This window comes from Brienomyrus brachyistius, chromosome 3 (assembly GCF_023856365.1).
Source record: "Brienomyrus brachyistius isolate T26 chromosome 3, BBRACH_0.4, whole genome shotgun sequence".
Taxonomy (NCBI): Eukaryota; Metazoa; Chordata; class Actinopteri; order Osteoglossiformes; family Mormyridae; genus Brienomyrus; species Brienomyrus brachyistius.
Window position 1 is genome coordinate 7,099,140 of NC_064535.1, and position 19,763 is coordinate 7,118,902.

At 46.4% G+C, this 19,763-nt stretch overlaps 1 protein-coding gene and 1 long non-coding RNA gene across 4 annotated transcripts; one reads left to right on the forward strand and one right to left on the reverse strand.

Moving 5' to 3' along the window:
* Positions 1–1,149: 1,149 nt before the first annotated feature.
* Positions 1,150–7,194, reverse strand: LOC125738574 (uncharacterized). Its single transcript, XR_007396866.1, has 3 exons — positions 7,058–7,194; positions 4,707–6,943; positions 1,150–1,285 (listed from the first exon to the last, which is right to left on the reverse strand). It is a non-coding gene; the product is annotated as an uncharacterized LOC125738574 (long non-coding RNA).
* Positions 1,220–19,603, forward strand: LOC125738572 (calcineurin subunit B type 1). Of its 3 annotated transcripts, none has more exons than XM_049007718.1 (6): positions 1,220–1,484; positions 11,296–11,335; positions 15,175–15,351; positions 16,164–16,223; positions 16,471–16,655; positions 17,196–19,603. In XM_049007718.1, exons 1-6 carry the CDS (start codon positions 1,482–1,484, stop codon positions 17,241–17,243), a joined length of 513 nt encoding a protein of 170 aa, XP_048863675.1. In that variant the 5' UTR covers positions 1,220–1,481; the 3' UTR covers positions 17,244–19,603. The 3 variants fall into 3 exon arrangements, with proteins under 3 accessions (XP_048863675.1, XP_048863673.1, XP_048863674.1); XM_049007716.1 differs by lacking the exon at positions 1,220–1,484 and adding an exon at positions 9,408–9,581; XM_049007717.1 differs by lacking the exons at positions 1,220–1,484; positions 11,296–11,335 and adding an exon at positions 14,484–14,946.
* The last annotated feature ends 160 nt before the right edge of the window (positions 19,604–19,763 follow it).

Below are 19,763 nucleotides of genomic sequence, written 5' to 3' on the forward strand. Positions count from 1 at the left end.
TTTTTAAACCACGCCAGGAGAATATAGCACAGTATCGGGGCCATATATGTAGAAAGCTCTATATATAAAGTGTGTAGCTACGGTTACCTGGCCTGTGACCGTTACATGGTTCACAGCTTACCACAGGGCGGAGATTGGCATTTAACGATCGTGTTGCAGATATACGTTGTAGGAAAACACTTCTACGTGTTTCAGTATAATTTCTTGTGTCCGCCTTTTCAAATCTTCCATCACATGCTTCAATATTTTCTCAACACGTTTTTTTTACGTCCAAAGTCTATCGTGAGCTTCCAAAGCAGATAGATCGGGTTAAGTGCGATTAAATTTATATAGACATTGCGTCAGTCAAATTTAAGGTTAATTGGCAGCACATTTCACACCTGTCATGGTACTTCCAGTTATTAATTTATAACTATTTGCTTATTTATATTAACTTATTAATATAATTCATGCATTTCAAGAAAATATGATTGGTACGGCGGTGCTAAAAGGATTTTTAATTTATTAATAGTGACGGTGTGGGGGCACATTCACGGCAAAAATGACTGCTGTTCAAAAAATAAAATGGCAAACAATGCATAACAGTGAATTAATATAAAGAGCTACGTCGTTCACTACATCATTCAGAGTAAAGTGAAAATAGCGCCCCCCATTGTTCAATCGACACAACTGGATGTCGGTGCCTTTGCGTAATAACAGTGTCCTATTAATGCAATACTGTGAAGTTGCCGTAACGAGAAACTTCCCCAATAAATCATTTTAAAATGAAAAAAGTAAAAATAAAGATGAGGAAGTGTCACGTCAGCGGCTAGATAACAATGTTCATTTGATATATAGGTATTGCTTGGGAATTCAAGGTATCAATTGGGATTTCATACATACAAATTAACACAACTATGTCTTAAAACTTTTTAAAATAAAACGGTCTATATGCAGGGAGTTCAGGGTAACAAATCTACGCTTTTTGGCTTCATCATTCCTGTTGGAAGGAAATTTGAAAATCAATGGATTGGTGAAATACAGAAAAATAAGGATATAAAAATCTGGTGCATCCTAATCAATATTACGTAAAAGATAAACCAGAATGTATATAATATATGTAAAGAAAATGATCCTCATGCATAAGCCGTAACCTAGAAAAAAGGGAAAGGCGCAGGTTCCCGGATGTACTGTACTGTTGCACCTCCCCCTCCTCCACCCCTTTTCTTCCTTCAGCCTCTTTCTCCGGACACCGACGGATCCCTCCTTCGCTGCTCATCCCCTCTTCTGAGTCTCCCGAAAACCGCTGCAGAGGAACACCAGAAAACATATACAGGAGAGTGCGTTTTAAGAACAGCGGTCTCCTTACAAAATACTAATAATAAAAATAAAAAGCAGGCTGTTGCGCAGACTCGCTGCTCAGTCCGCCCCCCCCTCCTGTCGCGCAAACCCCCCTCGCATCGCATCTACGGGAAGGAGCGTTTCAGCCACCAGCCGGCAAAATGGTAAGACTGTCGCTGCTATTATTATCAGCCTGGGCTAGTTATCGGCAGACACGCCTCTGTTAATGCAATGTCTGCGGCACCACATTCCAGTTAATATACGTAACGCTGCAGATTATAGGGTCCCCCCATCATATATTTATTAGGCATCGGCTCTGGTTATTGCATTGATGAAATGAAAGCCTGCAACCGGGCAGGATTCCTGATCATTTAAATACCTCCTCCACTTGGCCCACATCCTTTCTTTATAAGCAGATGATCATGGCTGTAGTTGTGCTGCCGCCTTATAACTCAGCGATCCGTTTATCCAGAGCCCGATCGTTTCAGAGGAGAAACACTGATGGCTGGTTTAATCTTGGAAACGAGCCTCTGCATTTCGGTCTTGATTAACGCCTACTCTATCCCTATAAGGTCCTTCGACTGAAAACCTCCCGCTTTGTGCAATGTTTACCCATACTTTGAGGATAGTGGGGGTGATTTTTCCAAAGTGATTTTGTAATATTGCTCCGGAATTGCTGTTGAATGTTGAGCCGTTTGCTCTAAAGCGACACTTACTGTAGGGTGATAACACGCACAGTACTATTAAAGTCGCGCCAGCCCTAAATCATCTGAATTTTTAATATAGTATTATATCAGAGTGCAGTGAGAGCTGTGTAATTTGTTTTCCTGGTTTAAATGCAGCTTCCTGCCACCATTATGTCCCCAATGTTTAGGGAAAATTAATCGAGTGTCACCATGTCGAGCACGAGCAGGTGAAGCCAACCTGTTCGTCAAATCGGGTGCGATTCATTTCGCGGTAAATAATGCATTTTTAATCTTTATTTTCCATATATGCCGACTATTTACTTATTTCTGCCTTTATCCGCTTGTCAAACGATTCCCTGCATTTCCTTATGCTCTTATCAGCATTCGGGGTTCATCTAATCTCACGTCATATTCGCGGATAACCACGCTAGTTGCATGAATGTAATTTAAGTTAAGTTAGCGCCTAATATGTGTAATCTGGTAGTGTGTCGTTTGTTTTAGCGACGAGGCGCAAAAGGTATCTTAAAGCTGCGGGGATTCGAGCGTGAGTGGCGGCGGACAACCGAGCATAACGCGCGGCCATTTGGCCGGTATGTTGTACAAGCGCCCAGTCTCCATAATTACCATTGTCGGAATTGTTTTGTTTAACTTAATATTTTAAGTTATCAATATCCATTCTGGCCTATAGCCCCTCACTCCCCCAACTTTCATTGTCACAATTTCTGTCCCTCCTGGTGATATAACAACACCCCATGCCGAACACTGCTGTCAGTGTTTGAATTGTCACTCATTTGCCCCCTCGTTCTCAACCTCTCGAAGACAACCACCCCCTTCCTATGTGCTTCACGGCCAATTCCCCACAACAAAAATTATAAAAAAACGATATTCCTATAGATATTCAGCACATTCAATACATGAATAAAATAAGCATACTTTTATTGCATGCACATACGGAACCAGTCAAAAGTCTGGACAAACCTACTGAAAATCCCGTGTTTTTCCACTAGACCTTAGGCACAACTTGAGGTTATGTAAATACTGTATTATCTTGTGAACAAGGAAAGAGATGGAGTTCTGTGACAGATGACCTGGCCCCCGTAGTCCGTCTCCCCCCCCCCAGCCTAAACCCTATACAGCTGGTTTGGGATGAGTTGGATCGAAGAGTAAGAGCAAGGTAGCTAAATTGTGGTTGGAACTTGTGGAAACTCCTTCAGGACTGGAGAAGCATTCCAGGTGGCTACATCTGGAAGCTGGTTGAAAGAACGCCAAGGGTCTGCAGTGCCGTCATCAGGGCAAAAGGGGGCTATTTTGAGTCCAAAATTTGAGAAAATTTTGATATGTGGAACACTCCTCTTGATCTTTCAGTATTTGATATGTATTACATCACTACCGTGAGGCCTTTTACTATAAGGCAGTGTTTCCCAACCCAGTCCTCGGTGACCCCGGACAGTACATATTTTTGCTTCCTCTCAGCTCCTAGCGCACGTGTACCAGGTATTCGATGTTCCTGATTGGCTGGGAGCTGGGAGGGAGCAAAAACATGGACTGTTCAGGGTCCCTGAGGACTGGGTTAGGAAACACTGATATAAGGTGAATAACATAGCACAGCGCGTCCAGACCTTTGGCCGGAAGGAAGAACATGAAAACTGCAAGCCACCTTCCCCATCATTATCTTCATAATCTCTAAGTTTTGTAAACAGGCATTCCTGATTTGCAGGCTGGGAACGGGTGATTTTCCTCATAAAAATATCTAAATATGTCCCTGTGGTCTAAAATATGTTATAGCACCAGGTTTCAGAGCCATTTCCAAACCTCTGTGTCAGGAATAATTAAGGGTAGGTTGGCTTGGCTGGATAATAGCATCAGGTGAATTACAGTGATTGTAGAATGGATTGCATTAGTGCCTTAATTACACTAACACAAGCTCTTTATTAAATGATGTCTCTTCAGAACTCTGTTCAGTATCATCCTGTCTGCCTTCCATGTACTCAGCAGTATTGAGTATGTTACCAGGAAATAAAAGCCTAACATTCAAGTCGTCATTGATTTGGTGCCTGTGGTTTGCTATTTAGTGACTTTATATTTTATAGTTATAGAGAAGGTTGCAAGTGTATGGATATGAGGGTTAAATAAAATGGAGGAAATGGGTTGGATGGGATGTTTACCCTACTGAGATTCTTCTTATTATTTTAATATTTTTGCGTGTAATCCTTGAATTTTACACTTTGCCTTTTGGGGTACTCACTTAGTATTATTGAAGTGAAATCCCACAGTTTAAACTGAATTTGCTGCAGTTCCGAAGCTGTTTACAAGCATTTTACTGTGGAATGCATTTTGAAATTAATTTGTACTTCGATTAAGGCAGTGCATGGAAGACATCAATGTGATCATTGCACAAAAATCCCTTGGAGTCGGTCAATTCTCTGAGCTGGGCAATTGAGTCTTTGGCTGAAAGGGTTAATCTTGTTGCCTGGCAATTGTCACTGTTGTAGTGATTCGACTGTGTTCCCTGGGTCAGTGCCACATTTGATGTACAGGCTCCATGACACTGGTACTCCAGAATCGTAATCCATGAGGTTGCTGCTGGCGTTTTCCCTGTGCAGGTGTCTCCTTGACCCTGCATGAGTCTGCTGTGACTGTCATACTGGTCCTTAACATTGCAGGAACTCAGGTCTTCCGCTTAGTGGACTCTGATCTTACCTTGGAAGTTTGGCAAGTTGCAGTGATGTGCCTTTCGTCCCTGGCTGGTGCGACACCTCTTTTCGTTCGAAGCGGCATCATTGTGGTTTATTATGCTGATTCTGCTCCAGCTCAGCCAGCACCTTCAGGAACGTCCCAGATCTAGAACTTATCTCAGGAGACATGCGAAAGTGATGTGTGGAGATTCAGCCCCACTTACAGTAAACTATGAAATTCCAGTAGACCAGGCATGCAGCAGAAAAGCCGGTGTATTACGTTAGTGATGGGTAGCTGGAAAACGGATTTGACGGAACTTGATCTTGGGGGCCCATTGTCTCGCCTGACAGCGTCCTGGCCAGGCCTTCAGGCTGATGCGCCAGAACTGTGAAATCTCAGATGGCTGCTTCTTCAGATGCACCCAATTTGAAAGGTGGTGATTTTTGGGCCTACGGCCTGTTTTGTCTGGTGTGAATATCCTTCTCATTCCACTGATGCCCCAGTATTTGTTAGATCAAATTTTGGACCAAAAGTGAACCACTTCAATTTTGAACCACCAAGTCTGCCTTTCAGGCACACTACATTTCAAAACTTTTGGTGAATTGCAATGTCGAGTTTCTTCACGCTGTGATCGTTTAGTAGGGCTAAAACAGGACACAATGCTGGTGTAAGCAACAGTTCAATTAATATTGTTTTAAGAAAGGATAGTTTGTTTATATCGTTAAAATTGGGCCAAACTGTGTTGTATTGTATCCATTTATAAGTCTGTGTTACGTTTTAGGGCCCAATCAAAAACCAGTGTGTGTTAAAAAAATCAGTCTTTATTGTAACGTAAAGGGTTAGGGTTTACACCCCTGTCGTTTTGTTTTCGTATTTGCATCCCTGTTCCTCATATGTCCCGGATCTCTTAAGGAGGGCAGAGTAAATGTTACAGTTAGAACGAGCAATTCCATGCAAACAAGGAATGTGATTTAAATTCCAAGGATTCCATTACTGGTCAACCATTCATGTGGTGGATTTCGTTCGGCCATTGCTCTGGTTTAATTATCTGTGTCACCTACCCCCTTTGCATTATTTTATAAATTGCAGCAGTATTGTAGTGTTTCTCAGACTTGAGGGTTATCGTTAAAAAAGGAATATGTCGAATAATTATCATTTTAATTGCTTGTTCATAATGGGTATAACATAAAGTGTCACGCATGCAGGGTTTGGTGCCTCTTGGTCTATCAGAACGCATTATGTGGACTCATTGCTGAGATGATGCTTGAGATTCATGTCGGCTTCGTGAACCTTGTAGAAATTGTACAGATACAACCACGGATTTCTAACTCCAGTTATATCAGAGAAGCATTTTTTTGCATGAAGTCGTGATTTAAAAGAAATGTTGGGACAAGATGGAAAAGTACTTTTTTTTTCATCATAATTTAAAAAAACTGTATAGTGCCACAGTTGATGCACTTTCACACCACCTTAGTCATCTATACATCTGTCCGCCTTCCGGATTTTGTTTTCCCCCCATTTCAAGGTCGTGGCGGACTTGGAGGGTGTTCCGGAGGGTGTTCCGGAGACTTCAGGGTACACCCTGGATGCCAGAGAATCTTGGGGCAAATTATAGACACACATCCATTTAAATCATGGAACGTAACCGGGCTACCAAGAGAGAGAGCACACAGACGAGGAGGAGAACGTGAAATCTGCACACGCACAAAGCCGCCTGTGATCCGAAGCATTCGCCACGTTCCCGTACTGTCCCTCACCTTAGTGGATGCCAATTAAATGTTTAGTCACTTGTACCAGTATTCTCACAGAATCTTATAATGTAAATGACTACGAAAGTTTTTTTTACTAAGCCCAGCTTTATACAGGAACGCCGATACCTGAGTATAAGAATGGAGACACTCGCACACGCACCCACAAATAAAAATCATGCAGACGCACCAGTTGCTGTGACTGTGGTACTCTGGATAACGGAGTGCCATCAGCTGGCATTTAGCTGGGTTTTTCGCCCTAGTCCAGCCTTGACCAGACAACCAGTTAGCTTCCAGGCCTCTGGGGCCGAAGATAAAGGTCGTCCAACGTGGGTCGGTTCCTCGGAACGTGGAAGCTGCAAGCCAGGCACACAGAAGCGTCCCCGCCGAAGAACGTAGCTTCCAGAATAAGTGGGAAAGCGAGCGATGGAGTCCAAGGTTTGCCCTTGCTTACTGCCACGGTGCACCGTGAAGACGTTGGGAGGGCAGCCGTTCAGTTCAACTCCACAGTCTCTGTTGTACAAAGCATGTTTTATTCAACAGCGTCTAATTGATTCTGAATGATGGATGAATTATTCACAAGTGCCGCAGAATGCATCAACACCCCCCCCCCCCACTTCTACCTACCGCACACAGTTTATTTACATCTGGAGTTACCCGTCATCTTGACGACGGTCTTTGGTTTTCGACTCTGCTGTGCCAATGACACTGTAATTTTGCTTCCACTACTTCGTTAAAGTTCACCCCTGCCCCTACCAGAATGGTCCAACCCAAGTGCTTTACCTCGAAAATGAAGTTCACTCCTGAGTTATATTTGCGGGCCCCACTTCACTGTTGCAGATTTGGTCTAAGTTAGCGACGTGGTAATCCTAAACCCTCTGTCCCTTTTGCTGTTATTCGCTATCTCTGTGGATTAAATTTACCCGAGGATCCATGCATGGGGCGAGACCCCGCCCCCCTCCCCTGCAGTTTATTTGGTGCTGCAATCATAGTGCTTATCGGAGGTCTTTTGTTGTCTTCGCAAACTGTCATTATAAGAATTGGGAGCAAACAGGGCAACGAACCATACAAAGAAGCCATAATAATCCAGGGGAAGGTCACACGTCGAGGACAAGCTGTTTAAGGATAATCTTGAAAGGTCTCCCAAGAACCAAAATGCACACGTCAGAAAGGGCCGAGTTAAGCGGAGACCACACCCAGAAACTTAAGAGAATCTGACGAAAGTGGCAGTGGGGCAGTGACGCATGTTTACAGTCTTAATGTAGGTCAAACGCCAACCATAAACCCAACCTGATTGAGAAATCGTAAACGAATCCCAGGCGAGTGTCCCTTCTAAGTCTTCATTGTTCATACTAATCCTGAATGAGCAGCCGTCATCACAACCACTGCTACCAGTCGGCCCCCGGCAACGGGCCCACGTCCCGAGTTAGCTCTGGTGGTGGGCTTGTTCCTGTCCCCTTTTTGATTATTGGCTTTTGTAGGGAGTTAAAATTAAATGAAAAGCGTGACACTCCACACGTTGGCTAATCTAGGAAGGATTTCTTGCTTTTTATAAATCGAGCTGACACCCCAACCCAAGGTGTACGTCTACCGAAGTGAGATGAGCTGGAAGCTTAACGCCTCTGATGACAAATGCTGAGCAGTGGCAGGAGGGATCTAACCGGGGTTAAGTGCAGTAGGGAACTCCTAGCATGGATGTCCCCTCGATCCCATTCACAGGGTAAGGGGTTATTCCTGTCCATCTGCTGGCTCCACACGAATGCGCCCGTTGTCCTGCGCGCCCCCCTGTAGACAACTTTCTGTCTGGGTCTCATGGTGTTTTTGAAGTCCTGACCTTTGACCTTTGGAGAATCTACATTGCGACTGAATGTGGTATGGAGCCATCCTGCAGTGTGAAGGCAGCAGGTGGGACCAGCGACGAAGCAGACCAAAAGAACTATGGGAAGTTCTCTTAGAAGTACCCTTTGATTTAGGTGGGGGATACATCCCATAATAGTGACTGGTGTTCTCTTCATCTCCATGAGAGCAGGAGTATGGTGACCCTGTTGCATTCTGGTTACTGTTGCTAGAGCCATAAGTGGTACCACAAAACGACGTTTTCGGCTAACGTTATGTAGGAAGGGAGTAGTTTTTGGGGGCTGTCAGCACTGTTGTACAATTCATTGTCCGCAGCATGACCTCACCTTGACAGGGTTAGAGGTTCGAATCCCATCTCCACTCTGCTTTTTTGGGGCATGTTCTCATTTTCCTCATGCCGACCAAAAACGCGCAGTTATGCAAAATGGTGTCTTTACATTTCCCAGAGTCTGACTGTGGCCCAGTGCTGGATTGGCATCCCATTCTGGGTGATTCCCTGCCTTGTACCAGTGCTTTCTGGGATGGATTCCAGATTGCCCCCAACCAGGTACTGCATAAATGGTCTTAAGATGGGTGGAAGACACGGTGCTTTGCTTAGGGTACAAGCACTTGATGCCTCTAAGATAGGAAGGGCTGATTGAAAACAGATTTTTTTTTTCCAAATCTCGAAAATTGTTAATGTCATCAGTATCTACACTTTCAAGAATTCTCCCCTTCTTTGGTGCTTTTTGGGTGGCTCCCTCCCCAATCACCATGACTCTAGTTGTATCAGGTGACATTAATATGCCCCTTATGACCTCTTACTACTCAGCCGTACTGTCTCTTTAAGCTTCAGTCCATATGACAACATGGCCTGGGATATTCCCGTCATTTCACACCTTCAAGGAAGCCTGATGACTGAAAAGTGATGTCATACCCTTTGCATCTCGAAGGACCAGGTGCTACGGAAAGCCCTGGCAAATGCAAAGTGGGAAGGACCATGTGCTTTAATGCCTAAGCCCCACACTCGTGATTAATATCGGGGGGTGGGGGGGGCGGGGGCATCTGACATCAACATCCTAAAAAAAAATGTTTGGCTTCCTGTCTGAGTTAATTCAAGCGTTGTGGTCTTGGTTCTAGTCACACAGCCTGTGGCATCTGAGCCAGCAAGCACGTCTCTTGGGGAAGTTGACCCCCCTGCCTGACTTTTTTTTCCAACTTTATGATGTCTGCTGGGCTGCGGCGAGTTGGAACAGGCCGTGGCGGGGGCCGGGACAGGCGTTGGGGCGCAGGGTGCCAAATGCGTAATCACACGGTAAGGCGCGGTTTCACATACCTAAGCATCAGGCCCGGGCCAGTTGAGAATGTCACAGAAAATAACTCTCAAGAAGCGATTGAGGCGATTTAAGAGGAAGTTGGTGTTCTGGTACCCAGAAGAACTTGTGGTGGCCATGAATTGTCAGGGCGGCCTCTCTCTCTGTGCAGTGAGGGGGCACCTGAGGGTGTTATCTGTGGACAGCTGGTGGTCTCACCCAGGAAATGAGATGTTCTGCAGGCTCAGAATTATGGTATTTGTGGTGTTCTTACAAGTGTTATTGACCAGGATACGCAGTTAGAAGAAAGATGGATGGATTAATACAAGATGTCTTGTAGTCTGACATGTTTCCGCGGTTAATTCAAGGGTACAGCTGCAGAACCCTTATCCGCCTACATTTGTGGGTCAGGCCACCATGCCGTAGTGTGTCTTGGTAATGCACCCGCTCCCTCCAGGCCTCCTGCTTGTGAGCACGTTACCACAGCAGCTCCCAGGCGTGGTCGACTCCCGCCGGGCTGGCTGTGTGCCATCTCTGCTGTTCCCACGGCCTGCAGATTGACTCTCTCTTGCTAGCGGACAGGACAGTGTGATGGAGATATGTGCGCACGGTGAGTGGCAGACCGGCCTGCCTGCGATGAGGATACCGCCCCCATTCTATCTGTATTGGAATGAGGCGAAATGACATGTAAGTTGCGCATTTGAAAGGTTAGAGCAGCCTTCCTGAATGGAAGGTGGTAGGGAGGGGGTTGGTGGGGTATATGTGATGCAACTTCATGGGTGTCAGGGTGCTGTCTACCATGCTGTGGTTTTTGTTTAGGTGGCTGGGGGATGCCCCCCCCCCCCTTTAAAATGTCCATCCTGTAACCCCTTTTGTTCTGATCTCAGTATGTACCTTGAAGGATGCAGGGCCCCATACGCTCTAAGCTACTTGGATGTGATAGTGTTGGGGAGGGGGTGTAAAGCCAGGAGGGAAAAGAGAAGGCCAGCTGAAGCCCCTCCCAGCATTGCCCTCGAGCTGCGGGGGGTTGCACACAGTTACATGTATTCCAGCCATCTAGCGGCTGCTGTATACCCGGCACACTTTTCATGCTTATTTTTCTTTTCTCTTTTAGTTTGCGTGCTTTCTGGCCCTCGCGTGGCACCGTAGGTCGCCTTGCCCTAGCCATTCTGCTGTTCACTGGTCGGCCTGTGCTGCCTTCAGATCTCAGGCCTGCCTGTCCCGGTGCGGCTGCCCTAGATTTACTGATGCTGGAAAGATCCAGGCCTCATCCCCACCCGCCCCCCCCCCCCCCCCTTCGATTCCCCACCTCCCTGTGCATTTTGTCCTTTCCTTGCATAATTAACCAGCGATGAGACTTGGAGGGGCACTCGCGGGATGTCGAAGTGCGGTGCTGGTGGCGTGCTCTCTAAACCCGCCCCCCGCCCGGTTTGCACGGCACATCTCCTTCTATGGCCGCTGACACGAGCCCCACCCTCCCCGCCCTCCCAGCAGAGCTCCTCTCTCTGTGTGTCCCCCAATTTGTCCTACTATCATGGTTTTCTTCTAAGTCGGTTTGCCCTGAAATCGATATTTCTGCCTGTTAACATTGGAGGCCCGAGTCTCGCGATTAGTTGACAAATTCCGTTTGTTTGTTTTAACTAACCTGTGTTCCTCATGAATGCAAAAATTAGTCCTCAACCAATTTTCTTTTTTCTCTTCCTTTTTCCTCCGCAGGGAAATGAAGCCAGTTATCCTCTGGAAATGTGCTCGCACTGTGAGTATCTGGCATTTCGCTTCTCTCATCTCCCTACTGGCAGATACTTTCGTGTTTCTTTAAAGAATAAAACAGTATAAATAGTCGGCAGTAATAAATCCTGAGCGACATCGCTGCTGTAGGATGTGCCTGTCGATATCGTGCTCTTGGCTCCTGTATGATGATGAATCCCGTTGCCAGGGTGTCGTTGTCTCGCATTCCCGATACCTAATTAGAACTGACTCAAGATGGCTGCGTTGCATCGCGGTGGTCGCCTGGCCTGGCCTGGGTCACATGTCACTAACCGGCCAATGGCGTGGTGACCCGCATCCTTTCATCTACACCCCTTGTTTGTTGTTCGTTTGTTTCCTCTTTAAATGGGGGAGTGATGGTGTGTGTGTGTGTGTGTGTGAGTATGGGGGTGGGGGTGGTGAAATGTCAGTACAGTAAATGTTCCCCTGTTCTTTTCTCCCATGTCGGCTCATGATCTCTCCCGATTTAGTCACACTGACTGTTGGACCCACAATGCTCTTCTTCAGGGAGAGACTGAAAGCACTGGTACGCTCAGCTGCTTGCGCTGGTACTCCTTAGCATTAGCCCACTTAGCCAGTGGGCCCACTTCCCTTTCGGCGTGATAGATGCCTGCATCCACTAGATTTTGCTCCTCATTTATACCCACGCTCTGCATTATAACGAGTTGCTACTCATAGCGAACTTCTCCCTTGGGATCAATAAAGTGCATCATCTGTCTAACTGTCTGTTATAGCTGACTGCCGCAGTGCTTGTGTTGAGCTTTCATACCAGGCCTGCTGCCTTGCCTGGTTCTAGAATTCCAGCATCTTGCGTACATCCTCCCATCCACAGACCCACACATGTAAATACGCCTGCACGTTTCATATCTAAAATTGCGTCCGCCCACAGCGATAACCAAATATCAGGACAGGAACGGCCCCACAAACCGAGAGGACCGTTTAAGTCGCTGTTAGTTTCCCGCCCCCATGTGACAGTTCATTGGTCAGTTAATGCCCCACTGGGGAGGGCTGTGCTTCGCTGTTTTGGCACCCGGCCAGCCATCTGTGATGTAGACCCGCTCGGAAACACGGCTCGCTACTCCAATCTAGCAGTCACACAGGTGTCGCACACACACCCCTGAAAACTGATATATCTGTTTTTTTTTTCTTTTTCTGTTCTGTTTTTCAAGCCTTGTTACTTATTGATCGTGGGAGCTGGTAGGCCCATCAATTATTGATGCCTTATTTCGTTCGCAATCAAGTGATTCGGCTTATAGAAAATTCTGAAGCGGCCACACATGGGGAGGGCGAAGGGCGTGTTTTTGAATCATGGTAACCGTCGGTGACTTAGCCGCTCCTTGCTGTTGCGGGTCAGCGGCCAAACCCGGGGAACACCACTTATGCTGTCCGGCTTGTCTGACTCTAGGTGTCTTTGGCCACCCAAAAATAACCCTGCCTGTTTGCCGGGTTTCCGTGTTGCTAGGGGTTTCCCGGGGAGGGTGGGGGCACGGAGCAGGGGATCTCCAGTCTCTTGGCTATAAATATAAATACAGCCTGCAGTCCCCTTTCTCCCCCCCCAAGCACGTACACACACACACATCAGGCTTAATACGCATCCCGCTAGCGCTAATGGAAGTGCGTGGGTGATGTTGCAATGCGCTAGGGTTGTGCCACTGCCACCTTGTGGTGGGCAACAGCCTGCGAGACGTGCTCTCCCTTAAAGCGACAGGCATCCTTAAGCGGGGGTGGCGAGCGGTATAATGGTGTTGTGGCCCTCCCCCTTGCTGGCAGACCGCTGTCACACAGGGATAATCGAAGCTTCTCGCGACCCGTCGGCCAAGACTATTATGCAAAATGAGCCGCCTCTCCGTTTCTGGGAGGTATGATTGTGGCGGACTCGTAGGCTGAATCCATTTGTTACGGCCCCTGCCTGGATTTTCAAGCTAGCTGGCATGGGGCAGCGATTATCAGCTCTCTGTCTTGCTAAAGTCTGTTGTTTAATGGCATGGGGGCTTCCCAGCAGGCCGCGAGCGAGTTGGCGATGGAAAAATACGGCACTGACTCGACGTTTTAAGCCGGCCTGCACATTGTAGCAGTAACAGGACACGTTTCTCCTGCTAAATGTGCAATATTACAATGAGTTTTAATATAGAAACTCGAGTAAAATGTGTAACAGGCCGACATGCTGGATGTAAATATGTGTTGAATTGAAGTACTGATTTTTGTAGGGTTTTAAGTAGGTTTCATTGAATCGGGACGTGAAACCGCTCAGCGCGTCAGCTTGCGCTTGACTGGCGATAAAATGTTAAGTCACATCAGGGCTGGGTTTAGTTGACGGCGCCTCACTGTCCGTGTTCAGCTGGGGGAGGCTGGCAAAGCTGCTCAGTTCAGATTACCCTCGCACGGCGCACTGCGGTCTCCAGGGAAACCCACAGGCAGCGTCGGAGGGCCCCGACAGGAAGTCCCTCGAACCTGGGAGCGTTTATTTACAGTCAGGATAAGATGCCCTGTTCACATGGCGCCAGGCTTTCCAGGAAAACCCAGCAGGTCATGGCGTCGTTGTAAGGGCAGTTAACTTAAAGAGCGACTGTAGCCACTGCTCGCATGGCCAGTGCCACACCTAGTGGCAGAACTGTGATATAACAACCAGAGACATGTTGCCTATCCCATAATTGCAAGTAATAATAAAAAAAATACACTATACACTGGAGTTACTTTTTTCAAAAGCTGTAAGATTTTGTTAGTTCTCACAAGGTCCCTCAAATCTTCGAATTTCAATTTGTGTATATTTCTACAGCTACTTGCCCATACTTCCTCAACATGGCCTTCATTTATCCCCTGGCAGAAGGAGAGTCCAGTAAATGTACAGATTTTCAGATGATTGTGCTTGTTATTGAATAAAAGAGCCCAGGATTGGAAGGTGAACCAAAAGTAGCTAAACAAGCAGTGTGGTTTCATTCAGTAGTCTGCAGTCCACGCTCCAGTCCCTGCTGCTGATACTGATACATTCATGTATTTTCCATAGTTCTGTCATTTTCATGGTGTTTTTTTTCCCCTGCATAAAAAGATGAGTTATGCAACCGTAATGTGTTTCTGTGCTCATAAAAATATCCAGATCTCTAGCGATGAGTGCCCCCCCCCCCCTCCCCGCCCCTCCAGAGCAGATACCTGCTACTTGTCCACCACGCACGTCCTTTTGTTCCCGGTTAGTCAGAGGGACACGGTGAGTTACCGCGGCACCACGAAGGCAGCAGGCAGACCAGCCCTGCGGCTCCCCCCGCACGCGCAGCCCGGCCGTCCGCGACCCGGCACGGAGCAGCCGCTCGTTCTGCCTTGCCCCCCTCCCCCCCTCGCTCGCTAGCGGGCCCATGTAAAGATTAATTTATCATTCTGCCAGACTGATTAGCGCGGAGGGAGGCGGAGCCGCGGCTGGTCACGTGACGCAGTGAGTAAGCTCGGGGTTTAGCGACACGGCGCGCTGCCCTATGGCTCGGCAGTAGAGTCGCGCTGGAGAGCCGCGGCTCGGAACCGCTATGGCCAGTGCGCGGAGGACGCTGGATAAGCTACCGTCTGAGGCAACCCGTGGCTTCCCGCCGTTAACAACGGCAGTGGTCACCAGACGTAAGTTCGCGGGGCAGGATTTACTCTCATTTTACCACGTTTATGTCTGTGTGTTGGTATTTTTTGTCTATTTCTTCACTTTTCTCCCACATCCAAGCGCTGCAATTACAGGGTCATCGGGGGTGGGGAGGGTGGACTTTGTTGTGCCTGAGCTAAGACCATCCCCCCCCCCCCACGTGAATCCGTTCATCCTGACTTGACCTCTCTCTCTCCCCTCCCCCCTTTCAGTTGATGCTGACGAGATTAAGAGACTAGGGAAGAGGTTTAAGAAACTCGACCTCGATAACTCGGGCTCCCTGAGCGTAGAGGAGTTCATGTCGTTGCCGGAGTTACAGCAGAATCCTCTGGTACAGAGAGTCATCGACATATTCGACACTGACGGTAATGGGGAAGTCGACTTCAAAGGTGAGTTACCGTTTTGTCATGTTCTTCCAGCCCTAGGTAATTATTATGAGAATTATTTTACTGTACTGGACTGATTTAGGCTCATATATCATGTTATGTATGTAATATGTATGGCGTCCGCTCACGGGACACATAAATCGGTTTAGATTTCCAGTGCATTCGCGCTGTGGTCGCTGTGACCTGCGTGTCAGTGAGCGTCTCCATCCGCTGGCCACCTCGCGTCCAGCGGTGACATCAGCCGTGACGTTTCACAGAAAGGCGCTACGTAAACAGGCCTGTCCTGAAACATCCGTAAGCAAAGCGTGGCTTTTCCAGAACGTCAGCCACATTCCACGCTTGACAGTAAGCGGCCGCTGGAGGGCTGTGGGACTTTGGCCTTACTGCAGCGGCGGCCAAACTCCGGTTTACTTGCCCTTGTAACGTAACACCAGGCAAGTCCAGCTGGACAAAAGCATCGCTCTCGGTAAACTAGCCCCTCTGCTTGCGTGTCGCACAGCTGCTCAAGTCAGATAATTAATTATTTATTCATTATTTTTAGTACTGTTCTTCACTACTTGAAGTACTACTCAAACCCTCTTCCTAAGTTTCTTGTTCTTCATTTTGGCCTAATTGGGGGGGGGGGCATTTCAATCTCTGGGGCTGTCACATCTGGACGCTGGTCATTTTCCACATCCTTCCAATATTCTGCTTTGCACAATCATACATGTTGGTTGGCTGAAAGAGGGTCTTATCCGATTAGTCTAAAACCGACCTGCTTTCCTACTAAATGTTTCCCATAATATTCATCTGTACGCATCTCTTCTATCCTGTAGAGTTTATAGAGGGAGTCTCGCAATTTAGTGTCAAAGGTGACAAGGAACAGAAGCTGCGATGTGAGTATATTCTGTTAGCATTAATATGTTTTGGAATTGTTATTCTGAACAACCTAGGTATTTTTTTTTTTTAAATACTTGACATTCTAACTATATTCTGCGTGATTATAAAACATGGTGCTCATCTGCTCCGTGCCTCTTTTCACTGTGCTGTTCCTTATATGTTTGTCTGCAATTGCTAGATCTTTCCCTTTGGTTGATGTTTTCTTCAGTCAATGACCCCCAACTCTCTTGCTCAACCCTCCAGTCGCCTTTCGCATCTACGACATGGACAAGGACGGCTACATCTCCAACGGCGAGCTCTTCCAGGTCCTGAAGATGATGGTGGGCAACAACCTGAAGGACACCCAGCTGCAGCAGATAGTCGACAAAACCATCATCAACGCAGACAAGGACGGCGACGGGAGAATATCCTTCGAGGAGTTCTGCGCGGTGAGTGGACGGACGAGGGCGATGAGCAATGAGGCTGTCGTCCTCTCTGGCAATTTCCGGAACAGCCGGCGGCCATCTTTGCCCCCGTTCTCTGAGAACGGCCTTTCTTAAGACCCGGAACGGCGTGTCTTTGGGCCGAGTTGGCCGTCGTGCTCCTCAAGGTGATATTCTGCAGGTTAATCCCACATACAGGCGTCCTTTCATTATGATGCCAGTGCTGGAGATGCACCCCCAGCCAGATTAGAATGCAGCTACGCGGATGCTGAGCTTGCAGTCTGAGTCATGGCATCTAAAACTGTGCCAGGATGGGGTGGCGGGTCGGGGCAGGACGTTGTCAGCATTGCCAACGTATCTCAAGGTCATTCCAGTGAATTCTTTGCAGCAGCTGCGAACCTGCATTAAATGGTGAGAGGATGTTAAAAACATCATGTGACGCGTGTCTCCGTCCGTATTGTTTTTGCCTGCCGAGTATGTGGGTGTACGCCCATCTGTGCGCGACGTCTGTTTTACGGTGCGTGTCCCTTTCCTCCGCCCTGGCAGGTGGTGGGAGGACTAGACATACACAAAAAGATGGTGGTGGATGTGTGACGGATCTACCGGCTCCCGCTCTCCTCTCCACCCCTGAAGATTTGCCCCCAAACGCCCCCGGCGATGCTCTCTGTGTATTTCAATGGAAGTATTTTTTTTTTCTCTGTGAAGCCACCTTTATCTCTCTTCCTTTATCTCCCCCCCACCCAGAACAAGCCTCACCAAGCCAACTCTGAAGTGTTATTGAACTTTGTTTCTCTTCGTAACTCAGTGTAGCACTTTAAATGGCTAAAAGGTTGCTATTCTTTATTGGAAAGAGCATCGCAGGCGATAGAGGAAGATAGGGCTGGCTTGTTTTTATTTTGTTGTTTTTTTTTTTTATATTTATTTTGGTCTTGTTTATTTTTTAACAAGGAGGTGTATCTATATTTCTGTAGGGGGGGAAGAGTGTAGTGAACTGAGTTGCGGTTTAAATATACTTGATTTCTTCACAACATAACAGTAGGGTTTGATGTGCCAAGCAGAACCTATTAACATTACGAGCCAGATTAAGGTCTGGTCACTTCACCATCATATTAATCATGGGAGAACTGGTTAGAGAACATGAAGCACTGTGTGATCGATGCAATCTCAATCCCAAATATATGAATCTTTCTCTCCCCTCGTCTCTGTTTTACACGCACTATAAGTCTGCTTTATTTTCAACATTTCGCTTTCCTAGACATAGAAAAGAATGAACACACAGTACACCAGAAATATAATGCTTGTTTTTTTTTTTTTGTACGGTGAGGGATTGCCTGATTCAACCACGTTTGTATATTTGTATTGTTGGGGAAGCTAATCTCAGTTCCTTGTCTTGCTTTGAGTTGTCGTAGTGAGCATAGAGATAGATGCCAAGGTGAACGTGTCTAATGCAAGCAGAACTGCAGTTTACGTCGGCGCCGGGCCTCGTTTTATTGCGGTAGCTTTTGTGAGCGGTTCGCGTCCATCGCAACACCTCCCTACTTCCAGGAAATTTAAAAAGATCACATCACAGCTAACGAAACATTTCTATTGGAAACGGCTGTAACGTTTTAACGTATTTTTGTATTTTATTACCTTTTAAACAGCGGTTAAGGTAAACAGTCAAGCTACTGCATTCGAATGTGCTCCAAAACGTCAGAAAACGCAGATAGTTTATAATCTTTTGTAAATATAGGCGAGAATTGCATCTTGCTTTATAGTGTGTTACAATGATGAACTAGTGCGGGCTTATTTTTTTCCTTAACAGATATATGTATATTAGGCAAATGAGGGATTCCATATTTGTTGTCTTTTTTTTTTTGCTTTTAAACAGGGAGGATTGCTTTTGCTTTCAACCAGATTTCGCCCCTCCATGCCTTTGTTACAGTGCCCCCATTTACGGTTGTTTTCTTTCCTCATAAATTTTACCCTCGGAGTTAAGATTTAACTCCTCGTTAATGTGTCAGAGTGATAAATACTCAGTGGATTACATTTCATGAGGGTGTGCATTTTGAAATTAAAAAAAAAAAAAAAAGCTTATCGCTCCCTCCTCACCGCATCTTTTTTTGTGCTTTGAGAGAACTGAGGAGGAGGAGGGGGGGGCAGGGTGAAGGGTTACATTGGGATTTAAAGTGGTTTAAAAATATATTCTTAAAGCTCATCCCAGCGTGAGTCCTGCTTCAGCTGGGCTGGGAGCTCATCCCGGCTAGTGTCTCACTGCAAGTCGTTCCCTTTCAGGATGTCTTTCAGAAAGATTTTGCACGCTGCCCCCCCCCCCCACTAGCTCTCAGTGTGCTTGCATGATTTTTTATTTTTTTTTGCCCCCCCACCCCCTTCCCCATGCATGTAGATCCATTTCCTGAGACGTTCCTCTTGTTTACATATGAGATGTAAATGTTAACATTATACAGAATCACAGTATGATATAGATGTTGCCAAACTCTGGTGAATGCTAACGTGAGATCGACCGTGATCGCTGAGGATGCTTCACTACACGGGAGTTTTTTTTTTTTTTTAAATCCTTGGGAATGACGTGTCACGTGTATTCCACCAAAGCTTCGGGTCAGGCCTGGCTCTGCTCCGACGGCCACCTGCTCTGCTTCAAGGGGAAACCAGTTGTGATTTTTAAAAATATATAAATATATATAAATATTCTTTTTGTACAGAAGTATGTTATAAACACGGTTTTGCACTTTCCCTTCTGTGTGGCTAATGCTGTAAGACTTTTAACGCGACTGTTTCCGTCTCTGGAGGAATGAGTATTTACTTTGTGATAAGGCAAATGATGGTTCAAGGTCAATTCTTTCTTCCTTTGCTTTTTTTTAATTATTTTTCTGCATGCTGCATCCTGTGCTGTGGGAAATATTGGAAACTTCATACTGTATGAAAATGGAAAAAAAATAAACTTTCAAACAGCACCTTGAAACTTTTTTTTGACCACAGAAGCGGGGCCATCACAAAGGAAGGATGTCCATCAATCCATTCATTTACAGCTTCAAAGTGTCATAAAATTGTATCTAAAGATTACATTGTATTTACATGGAAACTTTTGTTCAATAGCTGTTTAAATTTTAACAG

Coding starts and splice junctions, on each gene's coding strand:
- LOC125738572 (XM_049007716.1), top strand. CDS start 9,489: ATGATGTCTGCTGGGCTGCGGCGAGTTGGAACAGGCCGTGGCGGGGGC. Junction 15,352..16,163: donor TGGGGAAGTCGACTTCAAAG/GTGAGTTACCGT, acceptor TCTATCCTGTAG/AGTTTATAGAGGGAGTCTCG. Junction 16,224..16,470: donor CAAGGAACAGAAGCTGCGAT/GTGAGTATATTC, acceptor TCAACCCTCCAG/TCGCCTTTCGCATCTACGAC.